This window comes from Lepeophtheirus salmonis, chromosome 1 (assembly GCF_016086655.4).
Source record: "Lepeophtheirus salmonis chromosome 1, UVic_Lsal_1.4, whole genome shotgun sequence".
NCBI lineage: Eukaryota > Metazoa > Arthropoda > Copepoda > Siphonostomatoida > Caligidae > Lepeophtheirus > Lepeophtheirus salmonis.
The window spans coordinates 16,523,488-16,548,115 of record NC_052131.2 but is presented as its reverse complement, the minus strand read 5'-3'; the positions used below and the strand labels follow the sequence as shown (position 1 = coordinate 16,548,115).

At 31.4% G+C, this 24,628-nt stretch overlaps 2 protein-coding genes across 4 annotated transcripts in view; one reads left to right on the top strand and one right to left on the bottom strand.

The window, feature by feature from the left end:
* Positions 1-209: 209 nt before the first annotated feature.
* LOC121118979 (uncharacterized) lies at positions 210-3,253 on the top strand. Of its 2 annotated transcripts, none has more exons than XM_071888526.1 (5): positions 210-228; positions 1,980-2,116; positions 2,420-2,564; positions 2,631-2,772; positions 2,830-3,253. In XM_071888526.1, exons 2-5 carry the CDS (start codon positions 2,092-2,094, stop codon positions 2,848-2,850), a joined length of 333 nt encoding a protein of 110 aa, XP_071744627.1. In that variant the 5' UTR covers positions 210-228; positions 1,980-2,091; the 3' UTR covers positions 2,851-3,253. The 2 variants fall into 2 exon arrangements, with proteins under 2 accessions (XP_071744627.1, XP_040569527.1); XM_040713593.2 differs by lacking the exon at positions 210-228 and adding an exon at positions 464-638.
* Positions 3,200-24,628, bottom strand: part of LOC121118906 (endoplasmic reticulum aminopeptidase 1) — a 67,960-nt gene continuing 46,531 nt past the window's right edge. The window contains exons 3-14 of one of the 2 annotated variants that reach the window (XR_011780078.1): positions 12,406-12,567; positions 12,044-12,319; positions 11,807-11,975; positions 6,074-6,248; positions 5,419-5,898; positions 5,199-5,348; positions 4,684-5,146; positions 4,439-4,625; positions 4,152-4,374; positions 3,889-4,093; positions 3,528-3,821; positions 3,200-3,454 (exon numbers count right to left, since the gene is read on the bottom strand). Coding sequence is in view for 1 of the 2 variants with exons in the window: in XM_071888467.1 (XP_071744568.1) it covers positions 3,299-3,454; positions 3,528-3,818; positions 3,889-4,093; positions 4,141-4,374; positions 4,439-4,625; positions 4,684-5,146; positions 5,199-5,348; positions 5,419-5,898; positions 6,074-6,248; positions 11,807-11,975; positions 12,044-12,319; positions 12,406-12,567 (2,948 nt within the window). In the remaining variant the exon portion in view is untranslated. Of the gene's footprint in view, positions 3,455-3,527; positions 3,822-3,888; positions 4,094-4,140; positions 4,375-4,438; positions 4,626-4,683; positions 5,147-5,198; positions 5,349-5,418; positions 5,899-6,073; positions 6,249-11,806; positions 11,976-12,043; positions 12,320-12,405; positions 12,568-24,628 lie in introns of both variants that reach the window. The other variant, XM_071888467.1, reaches the window with a different exon arrangement.

Sequence of the window (24,628 nt, the reverse complement as noted above, 5' to 3'; positions counted from 1 at the left end):
AAGAAAGGTTAAATTAGTTATATGAAATAATAGTCATAGGAAAAAAGTATGGAACAACTTACTCCGGTCTCCCCTATCGTATTTAATATTTTTCAAAACCTTAAAAGAAGTCTGGTATGTCGTAATATATATAAAAGTGTATATAAAATATACAAGCTAATAAACGTAAAAGTTAGTGGTTTACTCAGTATTCAGAAAGGATTGTTATGATTTCTCTCAAGGAAACTGGTAAAACCACTTTTTAAGCTTATTTTCTTCAGAGGCTGAATTCGATTCAAAATAATTTGTCTAGCGACTATTAAGTATTATACACTTAAATATCAATATGTTTTTGTTTTTACTTATTGACGATCATAATTAATACATAAGTAACTCAAAGGTATATATTCAAGGTAAAATGACTCTAGGCTGACGTGCAGACATGTGGATGTCTTGAACTGAGGGAAGGCGCGTATTTTATACAAATTAAACGATATAATATAGGTAGCGGAGTTTTGTTGGAGGTTCTCTCAAAGTTAGTTTACCAATAATATTTTACTTGTGGTAAATGCAGAAGCGAGTTCTAAATTAATATTATGCATATGGCAATGGTATAAAAGTAATTAATAATTATAATTAAATTCCAAAGTGATCCTAGGGTAAGAAAAGAATATGACTATGATATATAAACATTTAATATATAAGTTCTGTGATTAAAAAGTAGTTGTCAGCCGCGAATAAAAATAATAATTAATCAATGTTTCAGTTTGTGAGACAAAAATTAATTATTGTAAAATCTAATCCTACCAATAGTCAATGTACTAACATATAGTCTGTTTTTTCCCCCTAAAAACCGAAGCAAAAGGTCTCTATAAATCTATTGATCCTGGGTATTGAAGAAGAAAAAATCGTTGCCCACACGTAGATTTAATAGAATCTCTTATATTAATATTTGCTTAATGTTGTTAAAAGAGAATTTTTATGGTTGGACGCAAGGAACCCGTTTGGTTTGTTCCAACAAATAGATACGAATAAGTTGATACAATTAATCTTATGCATATTCTTTAACCTGATTACAACCGTTTAAACATACTTTTTTAAGTATCAAAAAAATATATTTTTAACGTTGTTCGATGGAGTTTATGTATATGGTTATTAGTAACATGTTATACTTAAACTATCTAAAAATTATTATGCATATTTCTTCTTTATTTATTTAATGTTGTTCCCATAATTTAAGTATATTATTCTTTTTTCTTAATAAAATAAACTGTCCTCAATTCTTAATAATTAACTGTTTTTTTACGAATGAATTGTAAGATAACATGCAATATACTAGCAGCTAATTTAAAGCTACAATGGCTTTATAATGATTAATTATAATCATGTACATTGCATAATGATAATACATATTACTTGTTGTCTTTCCATTTTAATAACTTATCTTAAAATCTAATTCCTTTGAGTGGAAAGTACCACATCAATTCTAAAAGAAGTATTCAATAAATCCATCCTTCAACATGGGATTTTCTATAATTTTGTAACAGTAATTCAAGGAAACCCATTTAAATGATTGTAGAATTAATATTACTGGATGTCCATGTATGTATGTCAATGGAATAGTCCTAATCACATCCAGGCACTCCTTTTATTATTAATAATGTATAATACAAAAAAAGTGGATCGTATTCCTTAGAAACTTAAGATTCACAACGTTTTACTTTATGTATGTTAAAGTAGAATTTAAATGTTGAATGATAATATTTATAATTTATATGCATAACATAAAACATTGAGGGAAAATATATTCTTCCATACTGGGAATTACCTGTACTCTGATAGTTTTATATGTGTACTTATACACTGACATATCTATTAAGAGCTATCTCACTCAGGCTTGATTTTTTTTAACTCAAACTATCATTTACAAAGCTCTCTTTTACGCCTTTTTGCTCGACTCTCGTGTTTTACTGATGCCTTCTTTTTTGTAACATTTTTAGGAGCTTCGAGAATACAAGTGTGCTTATAGTTTATTGTTTTTATCTGTCAAGTGATAAAAGTCAGTGTCTCCTGAAGAAAAATAAATAGTGAATCCAACAACAGAAACGAATCATGGCTGCCTGGACTAGTTTATCGGGTAAGAATTGACTGATACCTTTTTAATATACGAGGGATCATATATGAGTTATCCTCGAATTAGAAGTATTGTGGTTTAAAATTATCTTTATCAATTATGAATTAAATACATAAGGAGTGTATTTCAAACTCTATATACATTTATTTGTTTAGCCTTTAAAGTCCTTATTTTTTTTTATTTTTTTTTGATAAGAGTGATCAAATTAAAGCTTGTTTCGTCAAATAAGCCTGAGTGGTAATTATTGTCATGTTTTACTCGCTATATTGGATTTTAATAAATAATATTTATCAAACCATTTCTTAGGAATACTGCAAAGTGAGCTGAAAGGTATTAAGAACGAAGTTCTTGTGACCCTGGATAACAAATCTGAGAAAGAAACTAGTAAAACTGACATGGATAAAGAGATAAATGAGAATAAGAATGCCAAGGCTGAGAAGAAAAGAGCAAAGTAATAAATACATAATCACACTCATATAATCAATTAGTGTCCTAATGATTAATGTTTTACTTCTAGGGAAGAGGCCAGATATCAAAAAGAACGTCAAAAATCCAGAATAGATGGACAATATAAACGAGAAAAATTAAGGGAGGAAATGCGTCAAAAGTATGGGTTATCCAAACCCTCGTCAGATTGTACCGACTACAAGGCTGTTGAGGTATGTAAGCGCATATGAAATAATATATTAATTTGTGTATTTTCATACATAATTTAGTCGGTTCAAAAAAGACTATAAAATGTCAGAGAAAGAGTGTGCTGAACTAGAGAGGCGAATGCATGAACAACTAATGGAGAAGAAAGCGGTGGATCGAAAGGTCGAAAAGAAGCTTGATAAAAGAAAGAAGAAAAAAGATCTCAAAGAAAATGTCAAAGGTGTATGTACTACTCAATAGAATCCCTTTAGATCATAAACGGTGATTCACGAACGACACATTTTTATGTTACTTCTCATATGAAAAGCGACATAATTCCAGATTCATACCTCTTGAAATGTATTTATTTATATTCTCTCATTCATTTCCTATTTAATCCAACAATGATTGCAAAAAATATTAACTTTTATTTAAATGATTTGTATGACTTGATTCATAACTAAATATATATATAGACTTTTCTTATTAAAATATTTAAGACATAAATGTATGTATAACAAAATTGATTGCACTAACAAACGATTGTTTATTCTAAAAGTCATCTACTCCTAATTTGAGCGTAAGCCAATCCTTGATTGACTCTTCGTGGAGTTGTCTCCATCGTATATTGATTCGAATCTCCTCTATACTTTGTTCTAATGCGCGTATACCGGACCCAACGTTTCTTTTTCTGAAGAAGTTATACACCTATCAAAAATATGAGATGGAAGTTTAATGATAATTTATAAATTTATTATGTATGCTCATCAAAAGGACTAACCGAATTATAATCAAATTCAGTTGAAAAGTGTGAAATCGTGGACTCAATAATTCCAACCATGGGGAATGATCCTTTCCTGAACATTTTTTGAAATTGAGGAAAATGAAATTGGAAATGTCTCCAGACTAAGTGGGATCCAGTAGGATTGTGAGCTACACTGCCTAAAATTTTTCTTACGTCCTGAAGCCGGATTCTTGTTCGATCAAGAGTTGCATCTAAATACCTTTGTAATATATAGGTAGATGTTGACTCAGCAAGGGAATTCATCCATAGAGACTTCTCAGAAGGAACCTGCTATATAGAAATTAGAAACATATAAATATATGTAAAAATAATCTCACATATATGTTTATGAGCAAACCTGTATCTTATTGAATTTTTCCCAAGCAAAAAGCCAATCATCCAGCTTTCCAAACTTGACTCCAGCTATGTAAGCAACAGCTCTAAGATTAGGTGGTATTGAAATGTTCTTATTTTTATAGTTCAGAAAAAGTTCCTCCCCGCGTCTCTCAGCATCAGAATACTCAGCAGTAAGAGCTGTCATTAATGCAAATTTGCGAAGAAGCCTATGATAAAATTGTTAAAATTCAAGAATGCAGCTCAATATCACAACCTAATATTTACTTTTTTTTCATGACTTCCCTTATCTTCCCATCCAAGCTTGTTGTACAAGGGTAAAATTAACTGAAGAATGAATCGGTTTATATTAGGAACGACATTTGTTTCACGAAGAATGAGTTTCCAATGATTCAAATGCTGCATTGCAACTGACCAAGGAACAATTTGTTCCTCTAAAATCAAGTAAGTACATAGTTCTAAAGGTATTGTTGCTGGCAAAAGCCCCGCTCTAATTTGAATGATGAAAATAATTTTTGTAAAAAAAACTTTTTCTAATGCTTAAACAATCTTACTGTGACAGAGAAAATGCATCATTAATGAGTTGAGCTCGATCCGAAGCAGTTAAAAGCGTATGATCGGACCGTAAAAGTTTAACCAATGCCTTCCAATTTTCAATAGGATAGTTCACTCTGTAAAAACCTGTACCATTTATATTTGCTTTAAACCATTCCACATCCGCAGGGAACTCAATTTCTATATCTATTAAGTGAAAAGCATAAAATATACTCGTACTTATTATGATTTAATTATGCCTTACTGTGAGTTTTATTGAGGAGTAAACGAAGAGGGTTTTGATAGACACTACTATGATATGTTAATGGAACGAACCATTTAAAGTCAAAGTCGGATGTTTGTGATTGAATGGCAGGGTCATTAAGAGCAAGAGCCTTAATAAATCTGGATTGTTTGATAGTATATATATTAGACCGATTTTGTTGTTCAAAAGTCACGATAGGATATCCCATTTGCAAAGTCCATGTATCCATTAGTTCAGGAATGCTGATTTCTTCATTCACAAAAGAAGAGGCGTGAAAGTCATTTATATCCGTTGTTAAAGGAGCCGTCACCCTTTTCGTATCCTTCCATGCTTCAGACATAGCATTCCAAAGATCATATGTCACAGCATTACTGAATTTATGTCGACTTAGAAAAATGCGTAACCCCTTTCGTAATGCTGTTGGACCAATAAAATCCTCCAGCATATGAATTATGGCTGCTCCCTAAAAGTAAAATTATTTATTTAAATGAAAATTTTAGAACTTATAGTTTTACTTTTTTGTACGATATGGAGTCAAAAATAGCTTCTATTTCTCTTGGATCATGAACAGGAACAGATACAGGATGAGATGTTGATAACGAGTCCAAAGAGAGAGCTGGAACAATTATCTCCATAAAAAATTGATCTTCCATTCTCCATGAGGGCTAATAAATTATATATAGTAAGGATATTATATATATATATATACAAAAATAAAAATTGGAATTAAATTACCATAATATGATCAACTCCTTGATATTCTAACCATGATGCGAAGCCTTCGTTAAGCCAAAGATCATTCCACCATTTCATTGTCACTAAATTTCCAAACCATTGGTGCCCCAATTCATGAGCTAAAAGCACAGTAATGTCTTGCTTTGCTTGAACAGAAGTTTCTTCTTCAGAGTACATCAAATTTAACTCTCGGAACGTTATCAATCCCCAATTTTCCATGGCTTCTCCTCCAAAATCTGGAAGTCCAATCAAATCCTGCTTTGATAATGGATACGGTAATCCAAAAAAGTCATGATAATAGTCCATAATATTCACTGCTGCCTCTAAGGCAAACCCCGATTCATCGATAATATCGCTTGCGGCAATAACAGATACATTAACACGATGAGCTGTCATTTTACTTTTGACTTCAAAATCGCAGATGACGAAGGCTACCAAGTATGTGCTCATCTCTACTGTTTCCTCAAATTCATCACGGATCTTGAATAGAAATCATTAAAATAATAATTTTAGATTCGGATATGTATAAACTGTTATATAGAATTATTACTACTTGTTATAAAATTTTAGGGATACGAAAATAAAATACTCAAATTATGAAGAATAAAATTCATATATACATATATGTATTATATGTACCTAAGCTCCTCCTTACCTGATCGGGTTTCCCTCGAACATTTGATATTTCCTTTTTGGGTGTATTAAAATATGCATCAAGGCTTCTATCATGAGTAATTGTCATAAGAAACTTTGCCTTAAGTTGAGGTTCATCGAAGCAAGGAAAGGCTTGTCGAGCATAAGTTGGCTCAAAATGTGTTGTACCAAGTTTTCTAGAATATATTAAACTCATTACAAAGAATTCTAGATTTTCAAAGAAATATGAGTAAAATTTTCATGAAATTATAATTACTTGCTAAAAGTTTAAGAGATATGACAAGGAATTATAATACTTGAGATTATAATATGTAGGTGGATTTTACTTATAGAAGCAAAGTACTCTGCATGAAATCCCTTAAAATCAGGGCTTATAGACCTTTTTTCTGTTAGTGTTTCCATACCCAACTTTAGTTATTTTATCTTGCCGAATAGATAACTAGGTCCATTTTACAAAAATACAGTAGTTCTCATGTTAATTAGATGGAGGAGACTGGGGACAGTTGCGATACTGTTTGACTTCGGCTCGATTACTGGCAGCTTGTTTCCGTGATCTTGACATTTGGGTTTGAATAACTTAAAAACATTAAGAAAAAATGAACTCAAAATTTGCAGAATTATATACAAAAGAACCTCCTGTATATAATTCCACATAATGCGGTTTCAAAGACCATAAATTTCGCGTAACGTGGTATTTGGCACTATTCAGACTCTTTTTATAGTCCAATACAGGGGTGTTGGTAACTTTAACTATTTGGGAGTTAGGGGCCTTAGTTTCGAAAATCATCAACACCTTTATAAAATTACTTATATATATATATATATATATAAGCAAAGTGTTACCTAGCATTGCTTGGGCCAAGGAGGGTGCCGAAATGGTGAATGTTATTTTATTTAGAACCCTTCAGTGCAGGTGAGCATTATAATTTATTGGTATTGTATAAAGCAGGGGTCAGCAACCTATGGCATGCGTGCCACTTTTGGGACACGGAGGCATATTCACTGGCACGCGCAAATTAGAAAATATTTCTGTAGTTTGCGTTTGTTTTACCATTATTGTTGATAGTGGCACAACCATTGATTAGAAATGTTGAAGTTTGCACTCTATGTCTCAAAGGTTGCCTACCCCTGGTATAAAGGAACACAAACCTACCAAAATTTTCTTCATACTTGCAAAACCAAAAAAAAATATGGAGAATAATGTCGTCGATAAAATAACCTGGTTAATTTTTGCTAATACTGCAAAAGTTATTTAGTTAAATGTTAGGAAATTAAAAATACTACATTTACAATAGATTTTTTTCAATAGAGTTAGGGCATAGAATTTCATGTCCAAAATGCATGGTTTTGTGGGATTTCTTCTTAAAAATTGAAAATGGACATTTAATGAAAGAAATTAAAAAAAAAAAATTTATAAAAATATTCCGAAAATGACAGATATTTAAGTTATTGTTTATGTGTCAAATTTATATACAAACGAATTTCCAGACAAATTTCAACCAACTTTATTTTATCTACGAATCCAATATTCTTTTCGAAATTCACTTTTTTTTTTTTGCACCTGGAAAAAACGAAAGTTCAAGCTTTCTATGTCTTACGGGATGTGCACCCATAAGGGCCACAACCATTAACTCTATTATATATATATACAGGATCGTTCAGGTAAATCTGGACCATCTTTCAATTTCAATTTTAAAGTGAAAAGTTGAATATTAGCTTTAAGTTACTTGCGCAACTTTTAATTCAAAAGAAGTATTTACGATGGAGGATACCTGGAGGTGCACCATTATCAAATTGGCTTGCGCGGGACCAGTGTACATCAAAAAGATGCTCGGGTATCTAAACAGCACAGTATGAGTTTTACAACCGCTGGAAGGAGGAGGGGAATATAAGAGAAAAGTCCTGAGACTCCGATTAACGTTCTTGCCAAAAAGGGCAAATAAGCCTTGCAACAGTCTACAAGGCCATAAATACTGACTTGTGGATGAAGTCATGCCGCTTCTTCAAAAGAAATATCCTTATAGACAAAATGAAGGCCACCCGGGCTACTCACGGAAGAAAATTACTGAACAATTTGAAGTCTCATGGTGACCGAATCACCTTTAATTCGGATTAGAAACAATTCACTATAGAAAGTCCAACAAGATTAAGAACGATAGATAGTTGGCCATAAAGAGAGTTAATGTCTTTAAAACCTTTTGGTCATTGGAAACAACATCAGTGTCATGTCCCCTCTTCTTTGATCCAAAAGAGAGGGTGGGTGCAGACAGGTATTGTGAACTTCTGTATGACCAAGTGATACCTTCAATGAAAGCTAAGGCTAATGGTGTCGATTTCCGGGTTCATCAAGATTTTTTACCCTCTCACAAGATCTGCAAACCCCAAAACTTGTTAAAAGAAGAGAAAGTACCCTTTTGGGACTCCCAGACCTATCCCTCTAACTCCCCTGATATGAATTTCTATAATTGAAGTGTATAATTTTTCATAGGGGAGAGGGGGGAGTGTCCTTTAAGTATTTTATTTGATACCTGGCTAGTCTTAAAACTTTTGGTTAACTTAGTATACAAACTTGTGATTAAAAAGATCGGTGAATATATTGGTTGTATTCTGATCATTTACATTTTATAGTATTGAAATGACCGAAATAAAGTAAATACTCGATCAAGATTAAATTATTTTCTAACCATACAAAAAAAAAAAAAAAAGGTAAAAGGTGGACTTTGAAAAATAATTTCTCACATTTAAAGATTTTAGTACTAAAAAGTCCCTACAAAGCGTATTTTTCTTATTCCGAAAAACTGGAATAAGTGGGGGCTCCTTCTATTGAAACTGTTATATATGAGAAAAATAATTGGGTAGGTTTAATAAAGAGAACAGATCAATAGGGGCCAAAAAATACCAAAATATCGGAAGATTTTACTTTTAAGTCTTCAAACCTTACACTATTCAATTTATATTTGTAAATGTATTTCTATTAACCTTGGTATAAATAAAGAAATGTTTCGAAAATTAAAACTAAATTTTTCCGACATTTGGATACATTTTGGGTCCATTTTTATCTATTTCCGTCCGTGTGCAGACACATTAACAAAAACCTTATTGCCGAATTCCACTTTGCAGAATAAAATAATAAATATATTTGATGATGAGTCATGCTCCCATACAATGTAATTATGATTCCCATTCATAATACTCCAAAATTAAAAGAAAAAATGTTTAACTATTTGTAACAAATTGCATAATTAAGTGTTCATTAATTAATAATTAAAACTTCTTTAAATATGTTTTCTCTTTCTAATTCATTTATTAGGGGGGTCATGATTTTTGATACAACGGTTCTAATTGGGGTTCATACAAACTTTTGAAGCACCTTCATAATTAAACGAATCAACTAATTATTGCAATTTGTGATTAATAATTAAACCTTTTTTCTTTTAATTTTGGAGTAAGATGAAAGGGAAACTTTCTATAGCCTCGGCTACTATAGACATATGTATATATTGCTTGAAGGCGCTGGTGTCTCCTCTATGTAATAATTATCATTCAGGGAGTTGTAGTATTTTATCTTATTATGGCACCACTCTCTGTCGCCTTATTTACAAACTAATATAAGTAAACAACGTTCATGTCCCATACAAAGAGACGCCATCTGTGGGGATCAAAATTGATATTTTTACTATATAAAAGAGACAAATTTCCTATAAATCTTGATTGAACTCTATCAAATTGGTTCATGAATTAATAAAAAAAGACTTAACACTTGCATTGAATACTATTGATGCAAATGATAAGCACTGAAATTTGAATATAATCAAGTAATGTGAACTGGAAATCCCTATAATGGTTAGATTTGTACTATTTCTTTTTGATCGATTAGGGACAAGAAAAATAAAACACTTATAGAAAATATCTTATTCTTTCCATTATGATAGTTAATTTGAATATACAACATGGAAATAAGATTGTACAATTATTTAATAACATATTTTTAATACATTTTACGGTCAGATATATAATAAAACTAGGCAACAGAGTGATAAGATTTTGATGGTTTTTAACCTCCAATAGTGAACTGTTTTGCTTAATATTAATGAAAAGAGTAATAAAAATTGGTTGTTTAGAACCCCGAAATGACCTACATTATCAATGCTGACGTCACGCAAAAACGCTCTATAGATTTAAAACTTAACTATTCTTATTTTTTAAGCAAAATTAAAATTCTGTCGAAAAAGTAATGGGAATTGTTAATTTAAATTGCCCGCGCTGAAGGGATTGAAAAACTTTTTTTTCTAGGTCGGCAGCACTGTTTTCCATTACAAACACGATCTGTAAACCAGTTTGCTTGCAACAGATAGATAAGTCAGTCTACCTCACTAGTGCTCCCCTATTTTTACAATGAACGAAATTATTGAACAAAGACTTTGCCTGAAATTTTGTGTTTGGAACAAAATTTCATGTGCTGATGCGTTGAAAATGTTAGAAAAAACTTTTCGGGAATCATTTTTATTAAAAAAACCAGGAATATGAGTGGTACAAAGCATTTAAGGAGGTATGCCGCGTTCTGGACGACCTTTGTCTTCTACCACCAAATCGAACAACGACACAGAGAAGGAAATTGTGTTGGAAATCGCTATACCAGCTTATGGGAGTTATCACATTGCCTTAATATCTCTCACGAGTAAGTTCGTACCATTCTGACGTGGATTTTATACGACGATAGCGCGCATCGCACAGAGCCACGATTGTGAGCGAATTCAAAGCCAAACACGCAAAAAATACTATCGATCAACCACCATATTCACCCGATTTAGCTCGATTTTGACTTTCTTTTTGTTCTCCAAACTTTAATTGACACTCTGTGGAACCTGTTTTGAGTGTATCGAATCCATAAAACAAAATTAATGGAGGAGCTAAAGGCCATGCCAAAAATAATTGCCAATAAAAATGTTTCGAGGACTGGAAAAAACGTTGGCATATGTGTATTTTAATCCAATGAAGATTATTTTAAAGACGAAAAAATAAATTTTAATGGTTAAATGTGAAATTGGTATTTTCTTTAACAATTCCCTGTAATTTTTTGACAGAATTTACTTTAAAAATAATCAAATTCTGAGATATAAGTGTCAAATTTATAAAGATTTTATTAATTTCAGATTAAGAAAATGAATTTTAAAAATAGTTTTTGTAAATAGAAATTAAACTTATTTTCAAAAATCGCATATCAATAAAAACTCAGGGGCTAAATTGCAAATGGTTTAATTTCAATAAAATATTCCGTCCAACCATTTTTGGCTATATTTATTTTGACGGCAAACTCAAGTTCCTCACTACTCCAACACATGATAGCAACTGACTGTATTTCCATGAAAATTTTAGAATCTTGCACTAGAATGAGATCACGTCCACCTCGTTACTACTTTTTCAGCCTGATTGTCACGTATGATATATTTAAAAAAAAAAGTTAAGTTACAACACGCTGAATGCATTGCCATTCCAGACTTTAAAGATTTGATATCTCATAACGAGATCATAAACTCAGTATCTTTTAATCTTTCGTCAGTACGTTTATGAAAAAATACATAGAATGATGATTTTTACGGGATACGTTTCTAACAAGGTAAAAATGAATCCCCGTTTCTCTCGATAACAGAGAATCATAAATCAACTTCAAATAGCATAAATGAATATAAAATAATTCGGCAAATAATTTTTCATACTTTTTTCCAAACTTTACCTTTCAATACCGTTGATGTCTTTATAACTAGACAAATAGAATCCAGTAAGTCTTTCAATGAGCGGGTACTCAAATTTAATGCGTATAGCATATGTGATCCCTGGTCTCATGTAGTTATTAGTTTCTAAGTAGATTTGTTCACGCTCTTGGCACTCTAGTAAACGTTCGACTGAAATTTGAAAATAAAATTTACATAATCCTCTAATGCACACATGATTTTGTCTATGAATTATTTACCTTTTAGTCTTTCATTAATGGTTCGACTCGTTAGTGTTATGTTTTTGGAATGAAAAACGATGAACTGAGTTTCCTCTGTGACTGTGAAAATGAGTTTTTCAATTCCTTTCACCCAAAGTGTTGTTAAGTTCGGTGTCATCTCAATGTCATAGCGAACGGGTCTGATAAACATTGGAAGGCGAATATCATCCCATGGAAATTCTTCTCCGTTAGTTGCTACGGGAGAGGAGGAAGAAACATCTTCATCGAGGATAATGAAATCCTCAGAATCACAGTCTATTAAATAATTAGAAAGTAAATTAGATATATATATAAGTAATAATTGAGGGATTAAATCAATGAGTATGCTAATTAGTAATTACTATTGAATGGACGTATAAAAGCCACTACGAGGGAGGTAAGGAATATCGAGGTAAATATGAATATTGTTAATCCAACAGCTTGTGCCTTGGAACAGGTTGCAGCAGGTCCCCTTTCATATAGATCCCTTTTGTCGACTCCATACAGTCCATTTCGACTGTCACCTTTAAGACAAAAATACAAACAAAAAATGAGCTAAAAATTCGTCTCAATAATACGTATCTACAATAAAAAGTTACCTCGATAAAGTTTTTAAAACCTTAACTTGAAAAAAATTACTGAAAGAATTATACATACAACTTTTTAAACAATATCATCATTCGATAACAAATATGGTATACAACTATTATTATCAAATTTGATCTTACAGTTACATTAGGGGATGTCAAAAAGGTTAGTAGATCGATACAAATTAATGATATAATTATGAACTACGTTAAATTGGATCAGATTTATTAATAATGATTTTATAAAATAAACTAATTAGAACAAAATCTACATACAAGCAAAACAATCGCACACTTGCCTCGCCTGTACATTAATAAATCGTTTAGAGTCCTTTTGATTTGTTCCAAAACATGTTTTTTCAAGGTTGATGGATTGTGTCACAAATTATATATTTGAAGATGGTAGTCTTTGTAAATGACTCAAGCCATAACTGCTCAGGAATTAAAATGAAGACAAATTAGGCTTTCATGTTGTACATATCAAAGGTTCAATTATCTACTAAGTATAACAAGTGCATGGAAAATGATGTATCACATCTCTTATGGGAATTGTCAATTCAGAAGAAAGCAGTAATTGCCCTTAATGTATAGCTGCTTCCACCTTTTACATAGAACAAAGAAGTTGGTGGAGTATATGTCACTTTTATTGTATCACACAACCTTTCCTCGGAAAAGAAACAGAAAAAAGGCCCAAATTTTTTTTGTTAGCTAGCCAATTCTGGGCCAATTCTTTCCAATTGATAACATCAAAATGGGACCACCAAATAGAAGGACTTTAATCTTACTGTCTATAAAATTTTTATTTTCAATTCCCCTGTTTATTATTATTATAGGTATATATATATGACTTTAAAATGTATTATAAATATGTTATTAGATCGTTATACAATCTTATTTCCATCTTGTAAATAGAGAATAACTATTATAAAGGAAAGAAAAAGATATTTTTCTCCAACTATCCTACTTTTCTTGTCCCAAACTAATCGATCAATTTTTAGAGGTTTTCACTTTAATTATACCTATTCAAATATAAGTGTTTATGATTGTCATAGATTAGTATTCAATGCATATTTTAAGTATTTTACATTCATAAAGCCCTTTGAAGGAGTTCTTTCAAGATTTATTAGATATTTATCCGTTTTACGTTGTAAAAGTATCAACTTTGAGTTCCCATTAGTTTTAAAACCATTTTTAGTAGAATAAGTGATGGATTTAGTTAAAAATGAGCCTAATTAAAATGAAATAATTTTGAATTGAGAGTCGGGTCAATTGAAAGGAAGGGCACTTTGAATCACAAAAGTCAATAATATATTAAATGATTAAATGATACCCTTTTATTCTGAAAAACATAAATATGATATTCAAACACTAACAAAATATTGAAATAAGACTTAATTACACAACAAAAGTCAATAGGGCATGAGCAAATTACAAAAATATACGGGGTAGGGCAGCAAAACATGGACTCTTAATGAACGTGTATTTTCTCATTACTATGAAAAGGTTCAGTGATTATTTTTGATATTCTGTTTCTGCCGTCCTTTTTATACAAACAAATGGTACTAATCATTTAGACATTTCATCATCATGAGCGAGCAACAAGTAAAAAAAAAAAACAAAAAAAAACAGTGCATCTCAGATATCCTAGATGCTGCAGTTGATGTGATGAAGATTACGTACATTGTTAAGTGTTCTAGGTGCCTGGTTTTTCATTTGGCCAAAATTAAAAAGACCTCTCCAGGATGTCAAGAAGAGGATGGCATAATTTAAAGGGGGATACAGAGTTCTTATTAAGTTTGGAGAAAAATATAACGAGGATCCCATTAAGTCGATGAATCGCCTCACCAACGTCTTCTCTGTGGCTCCTAGGACCATCAGGAGGGCTATAAGGGACAACTTGGGATTAGTTTCTTTCACAAGGACCCCATAACACCATCTTACAAAGGCATGGAAGGAAGGAGGCTCGAGAGGTGCAAGAAAATCCTCACATGGATCAAGGTAAATGGGTCAATTGTGAAAAAAAATTCGGGAAAGAACATTTTCACATTTGATCAATTCTACAAACGCTGAAACAACCACTAGCTGGCAGAAAAAAAAAAGTCCAAAGGTTATACTACACCAAATATTCGGCCCAAACAATGTTCCTCGACATTATGGTCTCTGATAGAAAGATGATGCCTAACTTATTTTTCAAGGCTGGTCAAAATATCGGCCAGCCTTGAAAAATGATACCAGATTTGAAACCATTAGACTTTTCTAAATGGAGCATTGGAAGAAGGAAGCCGAGAGGACCTCACACCCAAATGTGGACTCACTGAAGTCCTCCATAGTTTTTTTCTACATGTTTCGTTAACATTATTTTTTTTACTTATCTTTGGGAATTTAAATTTATTGATGTATTTCTAAATCCATCTCTCGAATCCACATTTTGATTAGGTGATGTGACAGTCTATAGCTTGGGGACGTAATATAACTTTTTTTAAACGCCCTCTATCTGAGTAACATACGAGTATTTAATTTGAAATAATATAATCATTCAGCTATTTGTACTATGTTCCTGCCAGACAGCGCCAATCTCTGCTGCTTTATATACAAGCTAATATAAGTTAAAAAACGTCGGTGTCCAATTGTAAGTTAACTGTAAGAAGCAGGAAATTTATAAAAACAATTAAACTTTATCATCATAAAATCTCATATTTTTTTGGAAGCAAAAAAATCTAATAAAAAGCCAAAATTCCTTAATTTGGGGGGGGGGCTACAGCGCCTCCATGGATCTGTGGACGCTTTTTCTGTCTTTCCTTATCCTCCCTTTTGAAATGTGACAGTCTATAGCTTGTGTGCGCCGAAAATTAACATGTTGTGGAGGTGATTAGTTATGACAAAGGTCATTGGCAAGAATGACTCCGATATCGATCCTTAATTCTACTCTGAGTCCAGCAAGGACTCCCAATAATAGTTCTTTTTTTAAAAATGGCGCCTGCTGAGATGGCTTTTCACAGCGTCGTCTATGTGAGTAACATACACCCATATTTGTATGAAATAAAATTATCATTTAGGGAGCTGAATTATTATACCACGAGATGGTGCCACTCTCTGTCGTCCATACTCCATTGGCATAAACTTACAGGGCTGCCTGAATCATTTCTGTTTGGTATGGCAGCACACAAGTGTAGAAAGGTCTATCTCAGAAGTGGGGCTCTACCTCACAAAATTGAAGCTCTTCTTTCTGAACGTTTTGCAAATAGTAGTTTATGTTTTCTGATATCAGACTTCCTACACGAAAAATAATTTATTTATTACTTGTGTTTGAGTAAATTTATAGAATTAACCTGCTTGTACTTCAGTTTTAAAGATATATTTATTTTAATTTTCAGTTAATGATTGAAGGTAATGTTATACATTAAAGAATAAGAATTTATATTTGGATTAAAAAAATATATAACTCTATATTTTCCCCTAATTAAAAATGTATTATCTGCAAGGTGGTGTGAGAGTCTGTAGCTTGTTGTTAAAAAAATGTCGCATGCTCAGAAGAATTTTCACAGCGCCAACTACCTTAGAAACATACACTTATAATACTTTACATTAAATAATAATATTATAATTTAGGGAGTTGTATTATGTTTCCACGAGACGGCGACACTCTCTGTCCCCTGATTTCAAAGTCATATAAGAAAACAGCGCTTATGCCCTTTTTGCAGAATAATTTATTTGAATACTTTTAAAAAAAATACATTAACTTGAGCTACTAAAAAGTGAAAATGGAATACAGACAAAAAACTAGAGATGGAGCTCCAATAAATCATAAACTATATCGATTAAAAAATTTAGGGATGATGTAATAATATATCAGGATAAGGGATATTAACAACCAGAATTAGGGCATTTTATACATTTCCTTAGTGTCAATTATAATAAAAATCAACAATAAAAAAAAGGTATTACTTTATCTTAACTATACATATATATAAAGCATTCATTTTCAACATGAGCAACCTAAAAATACCCGAAATTTTATGGATCATAAAAAATATCTGAGGAATTTGCCGGATCACCAATAAGCACATAGTATTGCTTAAATACTTGGCTCTCGGGTTGTGCATGTGAACTGCTTGGCTCCAAGGGAGGATAAGTTATACCTCTGCTGAACCGCTCATGAACGTTAACACCTCTTTAATACGTCCGACGATTCATAACTTACCATAGTTGAGTATATTTTGATAAGAAAACCGAAATAAATCAACAAATTACGTACTAACCGCTATATCTATGTATGTACACAGACCTACACATGATCCTCTTTTATTCCGATCATCATTAAATATTTTTGGTTATGATGATTAATGGATTGATACTGCTGTAGCGTGGTGTCATTTTAACTTATTCGCGGGTTATTGTTTATTAATTTTGATTTACATAATATTATAATAGCACAATTACTATGTATCTATTAAGGACTGACTGTTTTTTTAATAATTAATAATGAATACATACCCACATATTTTTCTAAGTACATATAGAAATGTCTATTAAACATCTCATAAACATTTAAATTTAGAAAATTGTAAAAAAATGATAAATATAAATTTCCAACTAAATAAAATATATCTTTTTTAAAATAATATTTATCCTTACAATATTTTGTGTAAAATAAAAAAGTAAATCTAAAAACTTAAATTATGGGCAACACTTCTATAAGAGTCCAGTATTTTATCTTGATTATTGAAATCATTAACAATTTTTTGGATCCTAAGAGCGGTATCTTTATATTTTGTTTCTTTCTTGTAGAAATTTATCCTCCCGCTACATACTGCTCGGTCAGTGATTCATTTTTTCAGGATGTCTAAAAACATCCGAATAGTGGGGTGGGAGGTTCTTACGATCTCGTTCAAGGAGTGGTGACATCCTTCGGATGAGTTGTTCGTTTTGGAACCACTCTCCTTAGCTGCATCATAGCAATTCCAAAGGGCATGACTGAAGTACGTGGGCCGTCTGTTAATGTTTCCTGTCGGTCTTCTAATCTAGGTATCTTCAAGATAGTCTAGAACTGGTAGAGATTATTCTAGATAATCATTGTAAGTGATGAGATGCTCAAAGTATTAGTCCAAAAACATTGGGGAACAAACCCCAGAAATGCGGTTTTCAAAGTAAAGTTAGGACCATTTTCGTAAATGGATTGAAGACCCTTATACTGTATCAATTTGAAAATACAATAAGAAAAAAAAAAATAAAAAAAATCCATCCCTTTTGGGAAGAATTGGGGAAAACTTTAATGAAGGAATATATGGCTGCACGTTCAAAATCAGTCATTATTTCAAGAGGAGCTAGACTCAGCTCCCATTCCTTCAGTATATTGAGAAGTCTTGTGTAACTTATTTCAGATTTTGCGGCCATTAAAGTATACACTAAGGGTATCACGTCCCTATTCACCAAACCATGTGTGGTATAAAGTTGGTGAAATAACAGGGGTACAACTTTAAACGTTCCATTTGCATACCAAGTCGAAGACTGAGCCAAAAAATAAAATAAAAAACTAGGCATCTAAAACGAAACTGTGATTATGGGACCATAATTAGGCTTGTGTTAGTCCTTATTTATTTGGTCAAGTCCGTTCTTCGGACCGGTCTTATCATTCCTTGAAATCGTTCCTTAAGACTGTCCATCCTTCGGACTGTTAGAACTGATTAAAAAAAAACGAGAAATAAAGTTAAGGACCAAGCTTTATACGTTTTAGAAATGATATGCAGGACTGAAACGGACTGCACCAAGACTGAAATGGACGCAACTATAACTATAATATAGGATTTGAGTTATACACTGAGCCCAATAATTTTATGAAAATTAATTTTATGGCCCTAAAAGTTCAAACTAAGTTCGAAATTAAACGCAGTGTAACATGTACGCCAAATAGGAATGCCATATAAAACAAGGCACAATATACACAAGTATCAATCCGCTTAAAACAAAGATCAAACGTTCCATGCATCAAATAAGCATTCGAGTAAGATTGCATGAAAAAATTAAGGAATGCTTATAAATCACCAATCAAGCAATGTAATTTTTCGATTTGAACAAAAGTGATTCGTTTAATGGTGTGCCTCCACATTAAATGAGTTTGTTTTCAAGTATATTTATATATTTCTTCATCTCCAAATATCGTTTCAGAAACCCACCCTACATATGTAAAATTGTAATCAAAGAATTGGAATACAATATCCTCAAAAACCTTACCGGATTAAGGATGTTCATTTGGTAAAGCGCGAGGAAAAGGCTGGAGGGAGACGTATGGTAGTACTGTATTTATACTTTTGTTAGCATCAGCTGCCTGATATATGATTTTCGTGGGATAAAATATCTTAATACTATTGAGAAGAGGTATTTAAAAATTTGAAATAGCAATTTCATTGTAAGATATTATTGTCGTGTATAATTTCATTGCAATTATATTATATCTACGAAATCAAGCTATTGAAGGAACAAAATATACTACAAGTAGTTGATAATTGTTGTGGTCCCTTACTAAACCAGAAAAAAAAATCAATCAGATAATGAAATATGGTATCTATCTCTAAGTGATTAAAATCTATATCGATTGAAAATAGAAATTATTCAAATTTGTTAAACAATATCTGTATTGTTTATGTCATGCAATAAAATGAAATTAATCAAATATGTTTAGTACTAAATGTACTAACACAAGATATTGTCCAATCCTCGTCAAATTTTGAAGAGTTTCTTTAAAGTTTAAGTTTCAAGACCAGAACAAAAGGGAATCATATCCCATTAGTTATTGAAAACAATAGGGCAGAGCGATCAAAATGTCCTTATCAAAGATGACAAATTACAAAAATCAGCTAACTATTCAACGTGGAAAAAAGTCCAAAAATATGTAAATACTAACATCAAATTAATTAATAAATATTTATAGGATGTCCTTGAATGGCAGTACATCTGTTCAAAAAAAAATGTCTTAAAGATGATGAAATTTGAGATATTGTAAAAAATCGCAACTAGGCTATTGGCCATTAAGTATGTAAACTACACTACTACTTATGACAATTTAATTATTTACATGAACACGTGTTTACTTAAAATAATGCATATGAATCAAGGATCCGAAGATCATTAAATGGAGAAGTATACATATAATTGTACAAATTATCTTTAAAAAGTCATTTACCTACATAAGAATTTTCCATTCTTACCTTGTAATACTTATCTTCATAATTATTTATGTATTTTATGAGTTGAGATCTGACGATACACACAAGGAGAACACGATGTTATCCACTAAGACAAAAATCTACATTACTTTTGTTGTCAGCTGTCCAGTTTGTCTGATTCTTTTCTCGTTATCAGTGTTCTAAATACTGATTGTTTGAATTATAATTACATTCTTGTAGGTTGTGAACAATGAACAACGGTTATTCAATAATTGGGAAGAATTAGCTAACTACCAACTAATTTTGGGCCTTTATCGAGTATAACGCCATTATTCTCTATAACTTTTTTTTTTTTGTTGACCGAGCAACAAGTAACTATTAAAGATATGTTATTACATCGTTATATAATCAAAGGTTAATAGAAATACAAAGTTATACCATAACACGTGTACGACTGATGTTTGACTTCCACCAAGATTTTTTATATTGATGTCATAGTGTATGATTGCTTGCGTGTTTTGTCAAAATCTGTCTATCTTGCGCAGCAGTCGGTACGATACATCAAATTGAAAATTCTATCATGCCCGATTACATTTTGTTATGGGCCTGTATTTGATAATATCTTACTTTTTTTATTGTAGTAAAAAATTAACAACTACATTCGAAAGAAGGAGATGTTTTTCTCTAAATATCATAGTTTTCTCGTTCTAATCGACCAAAAAATAAAAAAATTGTACAAATCTAGCTATTTCTAGAGATTTTTAGTATATATTACTATGATTGTATACGTAATTGTGTTTATCATTGACATTAAGTAGTATTCAATGCAAGATAATTATTTCTATATACATGAAACAATGTTACTTTTTAGATACTTTTTCACGATAATTAGAAAGATTATTTTTCAAAAGAACATGTATTTCATTAAATTCAGTCAAATTGTATCAATTCAATGAATACTCAAATTGCATCTCATTGCCACATAATGAAATGACTTAATTTCCTTAATGGGACATCCTTTAAGATTGAAGGAAGCAAGAGTTAATGTTACTATAAATACCCAGGTCCTCAATTTTGTTTTATTAATAAAGATTACATTCTAATACCAATAACTTCAATACCAAGCGCCTAGAAGAGCCCCCATTTGGGGGGGGGGCGTCATACAAGGGGGTTCATTCTATACCCAAACACAAAAACTTTTTTTTGGAGGTCAAGGAGACTAGATAAGGGGTTGAGTTATAAATCAAAAAGTGATTGGCGTTTAAAAAAACAACTATACGATTAACGATATTTTCTAAATATATTCAAAATCAAAAAAGTTATGGGAAAAAAAATAGGTGAAAATTGCAGTTTCGTTTTTTCAAGTGCTAAAAAATGCAGCAAGATGCTGGAATACGTGATTTGTAGATCAAATAAAGTGAGTGTGTATAGATTTGACACATAAAATTGATGTTTGATTGAAATATCAGTCATTTTCTGAATAATTTTTCATTTGTTCTATTATTTAATTATCAAACGTCATTTTTAAATTTTTAAAAAGAAATGCTCGAAACAATGTATTTTGGACATGAAAATTAAAACCCTAATATTAAAATGACAATAAAGTATTCTTAATTTCCAGAACTTTGTATCAAATTAATCATAGGAATATTTGCACAAATGATCCAGCTATTGATGGTTTTTTTATCGACGACATTATTCTCCAAGTCTTTTTTGGTCTTGAAAGCTTTAAAAAATCTTGTCTTTTAGGTTCGACTTTATAATACTAATAAAGGCTATTTTTGACTTTTTCATAAAATTAGTGGAATATAGTTTTTTACAATTTTCTTCGTGAATTTCGATTTGGCAATTTTTTTACATATATAAAAGATGAACTTGTCATCTAGACAATTTTTTTTATGCGTATATGTTGGTATGTTTTTAAACTATTTTTCACACATTTTTTTAAAAATTTATAATAATACATATATATTTATAGAGACAGGCGCCCCAATTATTATAATGCTCACCCACACCGAAGGGTTCTAAACATTAAGAAGAAAAAAATATTGATTATAGTAAATATGATTTCCACTCCTTGGCCCGAGCAATGTCGGGTAACCCTTTGCGGGTATATGATAATATATATATCAACCCAAATCAAATATTGTAATTCCTAAGGACATTTAATACAAGATTGTTTAAATTCATTTTCCAACTATTCACATTTAAAAATCCCTCTTAGTTGCTCAAAAAAAAAAAAAAAAGACGTTTGTCCCACGTATAGATTATTCACTGAGCTAGTTCATCAAATTTAAATAGTGAACGTGTTAAGCTTGAAAGCGATTCTGATTCATGGATTCATATGTTAATAAGTAGTGATTGATGTGTGTTCCCTCGATTATGAATAGCTAAATGGGCACTCTGTAGAGTGCAAAACTCCGCCTATGGTCATTTTTCCTAAATTTGATTTTTAGGTATAATAAGTATCTTTAGTAAACCCGCATAAATACACCAATTACAGCTCTGTACCTCAATAGGTTCATAAGTTATGGTCGATTTAAGATTTTTTTTTAAATCTATTGATTTGTTTATTCTCTCTTTCCTTGGAAAAGCTAACTACTAAAAATTAAATTTAAGATATAACTGATGAAAGTGTAACATGTGAGGATTTTTTGTGCATCACCTATTTGATGCTTATTGGTAGTATTTCAAACATGTTAAAAAAGAAACTGAAAATCAATATGCTAAACCTTGCAATTTAAAGAAAGTTCTGAAGGAAAGTAGCTTAGTTGGCATGACGTTTCATTAGAACAGCTACAATCAGCTGTGGCAAGAGAGGAGGGGAAGAAGGAAATACACAAGGACATAGGGAAGAACTACTCCGATGTCGATCCTCGACGTCGATGTCGGATTCCAACAAGTACTTACAATTATAACTCTGCTACAAATCCTTGAGGTTACTCTACGTCTCTTATTAGCATACACAAATGTATCTTTGCAGAAAAGGAAGTTGATTCATCAGGATTAAACAATAATTATAATAACTTATGCAAAGAAAATTCACTCTCCATATTATCAACTCCAAAAAACAGGGAAGCTGACAAATGCAACCGATTAGCATTACTGTTTAGTGTTTATATGTGGGGATAGGCATTTCAAAGAGTGTGAGGAGAAGACGAAATCGAGACTTATGGTATTCCTGAATTGAAATCCCTGTTAACATCAACTGCATATTTTATGAATTTTGAAGCAGAAAATGGATTACTTCTATAAAGAAGAGAACTTGACATATTTAAAATAACATATGGGGAGATAAAATATTGTAAAATTACAATAAAAAATATATATTATTATGGATTTAAAACACCGAAAGTAGGCTTTAGTTCATCGTCCAGAATAAGATGTTAATGATCTATTATAGAATGAACAAAAAAAGAACGATAGCATCAACCGTTTTTCCTTTTCTAATGACAAAACTGTTATTAAGATACAAGAAAACGACTAATTGTATATTTAGAATTAGCGTTCAAATATAAATTATACGTATTAAACTGAGTTATTACTTAGTATTAAATTAGAGTTTAGTCCCAATAATATGATGTCAATTCAAAAAGTGTATATGTGTACAAACGCATTATTGATGCATTGTAGAGTTTTCTAATGAAATCACAAAAGAAACAGCACGTAGAAACACAGTTTGATATTCGGTTAACCCATTAATTAATCAATCAACAACCTACTTAATTAATTTTCTTCCTAGAACGAGCTTAATAAAGGTGTTTAAGTGACAGTATTGGAAAAGTATTAGGAAATCGATAAGGATTTAATTTGAGTAGAAATTTTGCAAATAGTTTTATTCAAACTAATATAAATTTGCTGGCATGATATGATTCAGAGTGTCGTTAAGTGATACTTATGCCTAACCAATAACATGTCTTAATTGCAACATGCACATTGAGCTGTATCATTTCAAGGCTCCATAGAAAATAAAGTTATAGCTAATGAAACTGATCCTATTAATCTTTAGGAAATCTTAATGAAAATCTAACTATGGAAAAATATAAATACTTTATTTTAATTTTAAACATACTTATATAAAATGAATATCAAAATTTTCTTTGAAGATATGAAAAAACCTTCTTTAGTTTACTTTGAAATATATAAGCATGAAACACGAATAACGCCCTCAATTTTCATTAATTATATTCTTTATTGCACACTATGATTAAAGTAATATAATTTCAAAATAAGTGAAATAAAAATTGATAAAGAGGCTTTTGTCTTTTCCACCTACCCTAGAATCAAAATAAATATAAGTACTACACTTTATCAGTGCAAACTAAATTTAAAATGCTAAATGAGTATAAATTTTGGTCAAGGGGCAAAAAAAATCTCATTTACCGGACGCAGATAAAAACGCAACATCATCTCCATCATTATCCATGAGCATTGGATTCCTTGAGTTCCACATAGTTCTAGAGGCATGGATGCTAATTCAGTTGTCGTCTCCAGGCGGATTGAAGTACCATCTCCCAAGAAAATGATGTTAAGGGTGAGATTGGTGAAGATTCAACTAGGGAACACTGGAGAAGAAGAGGAACAACGAGAAAGAAGAGGAAGAAGGAGAGAGCCTCCCTGCCATACAATATGAATTATGAAAGACTTGTGCTCTGAAGCGATAAGAAAGGGAGGGATTATGAAATCGAGAGAAGGAAGCAAAAAAAGAGAAGAAGAAGAGAGGGGGATTTAAAAGAGGAAGAAGAGAGAAGGATATCGATTTTATCTCCCTGAATCTTTACATCATCCCTCGTCATGATGATTCCCCGGAATAACGTTAACCTTGCATACTCCAC

What these genes read in the sequence shown, in the direction of transcription:
- LOC121118979 (XM_071888526.1), top strand. Translation starts at nt 2,092, where the DNA reads ATGGCTGCCTGGACTAGTTTATCGG. An exon ending in TGCCTGGACTAGTTTATCGG is followed by an intron (nt 2,117 to 2,419) that starts GTAAGAATTGAC and finishes ACCATTTCTTAG; the next exon opens with GAATACTGCAAAGTGAGCTG. An exon ending in GCTGAGAAGAAAAGAGCAAA is followed by an intron (nt 2,565 to 2,630) that starts GTAATAAATACA and finishes TTTTACTTCTAG; the next exon opens with GGAAGAGGCCAGATATCAAA.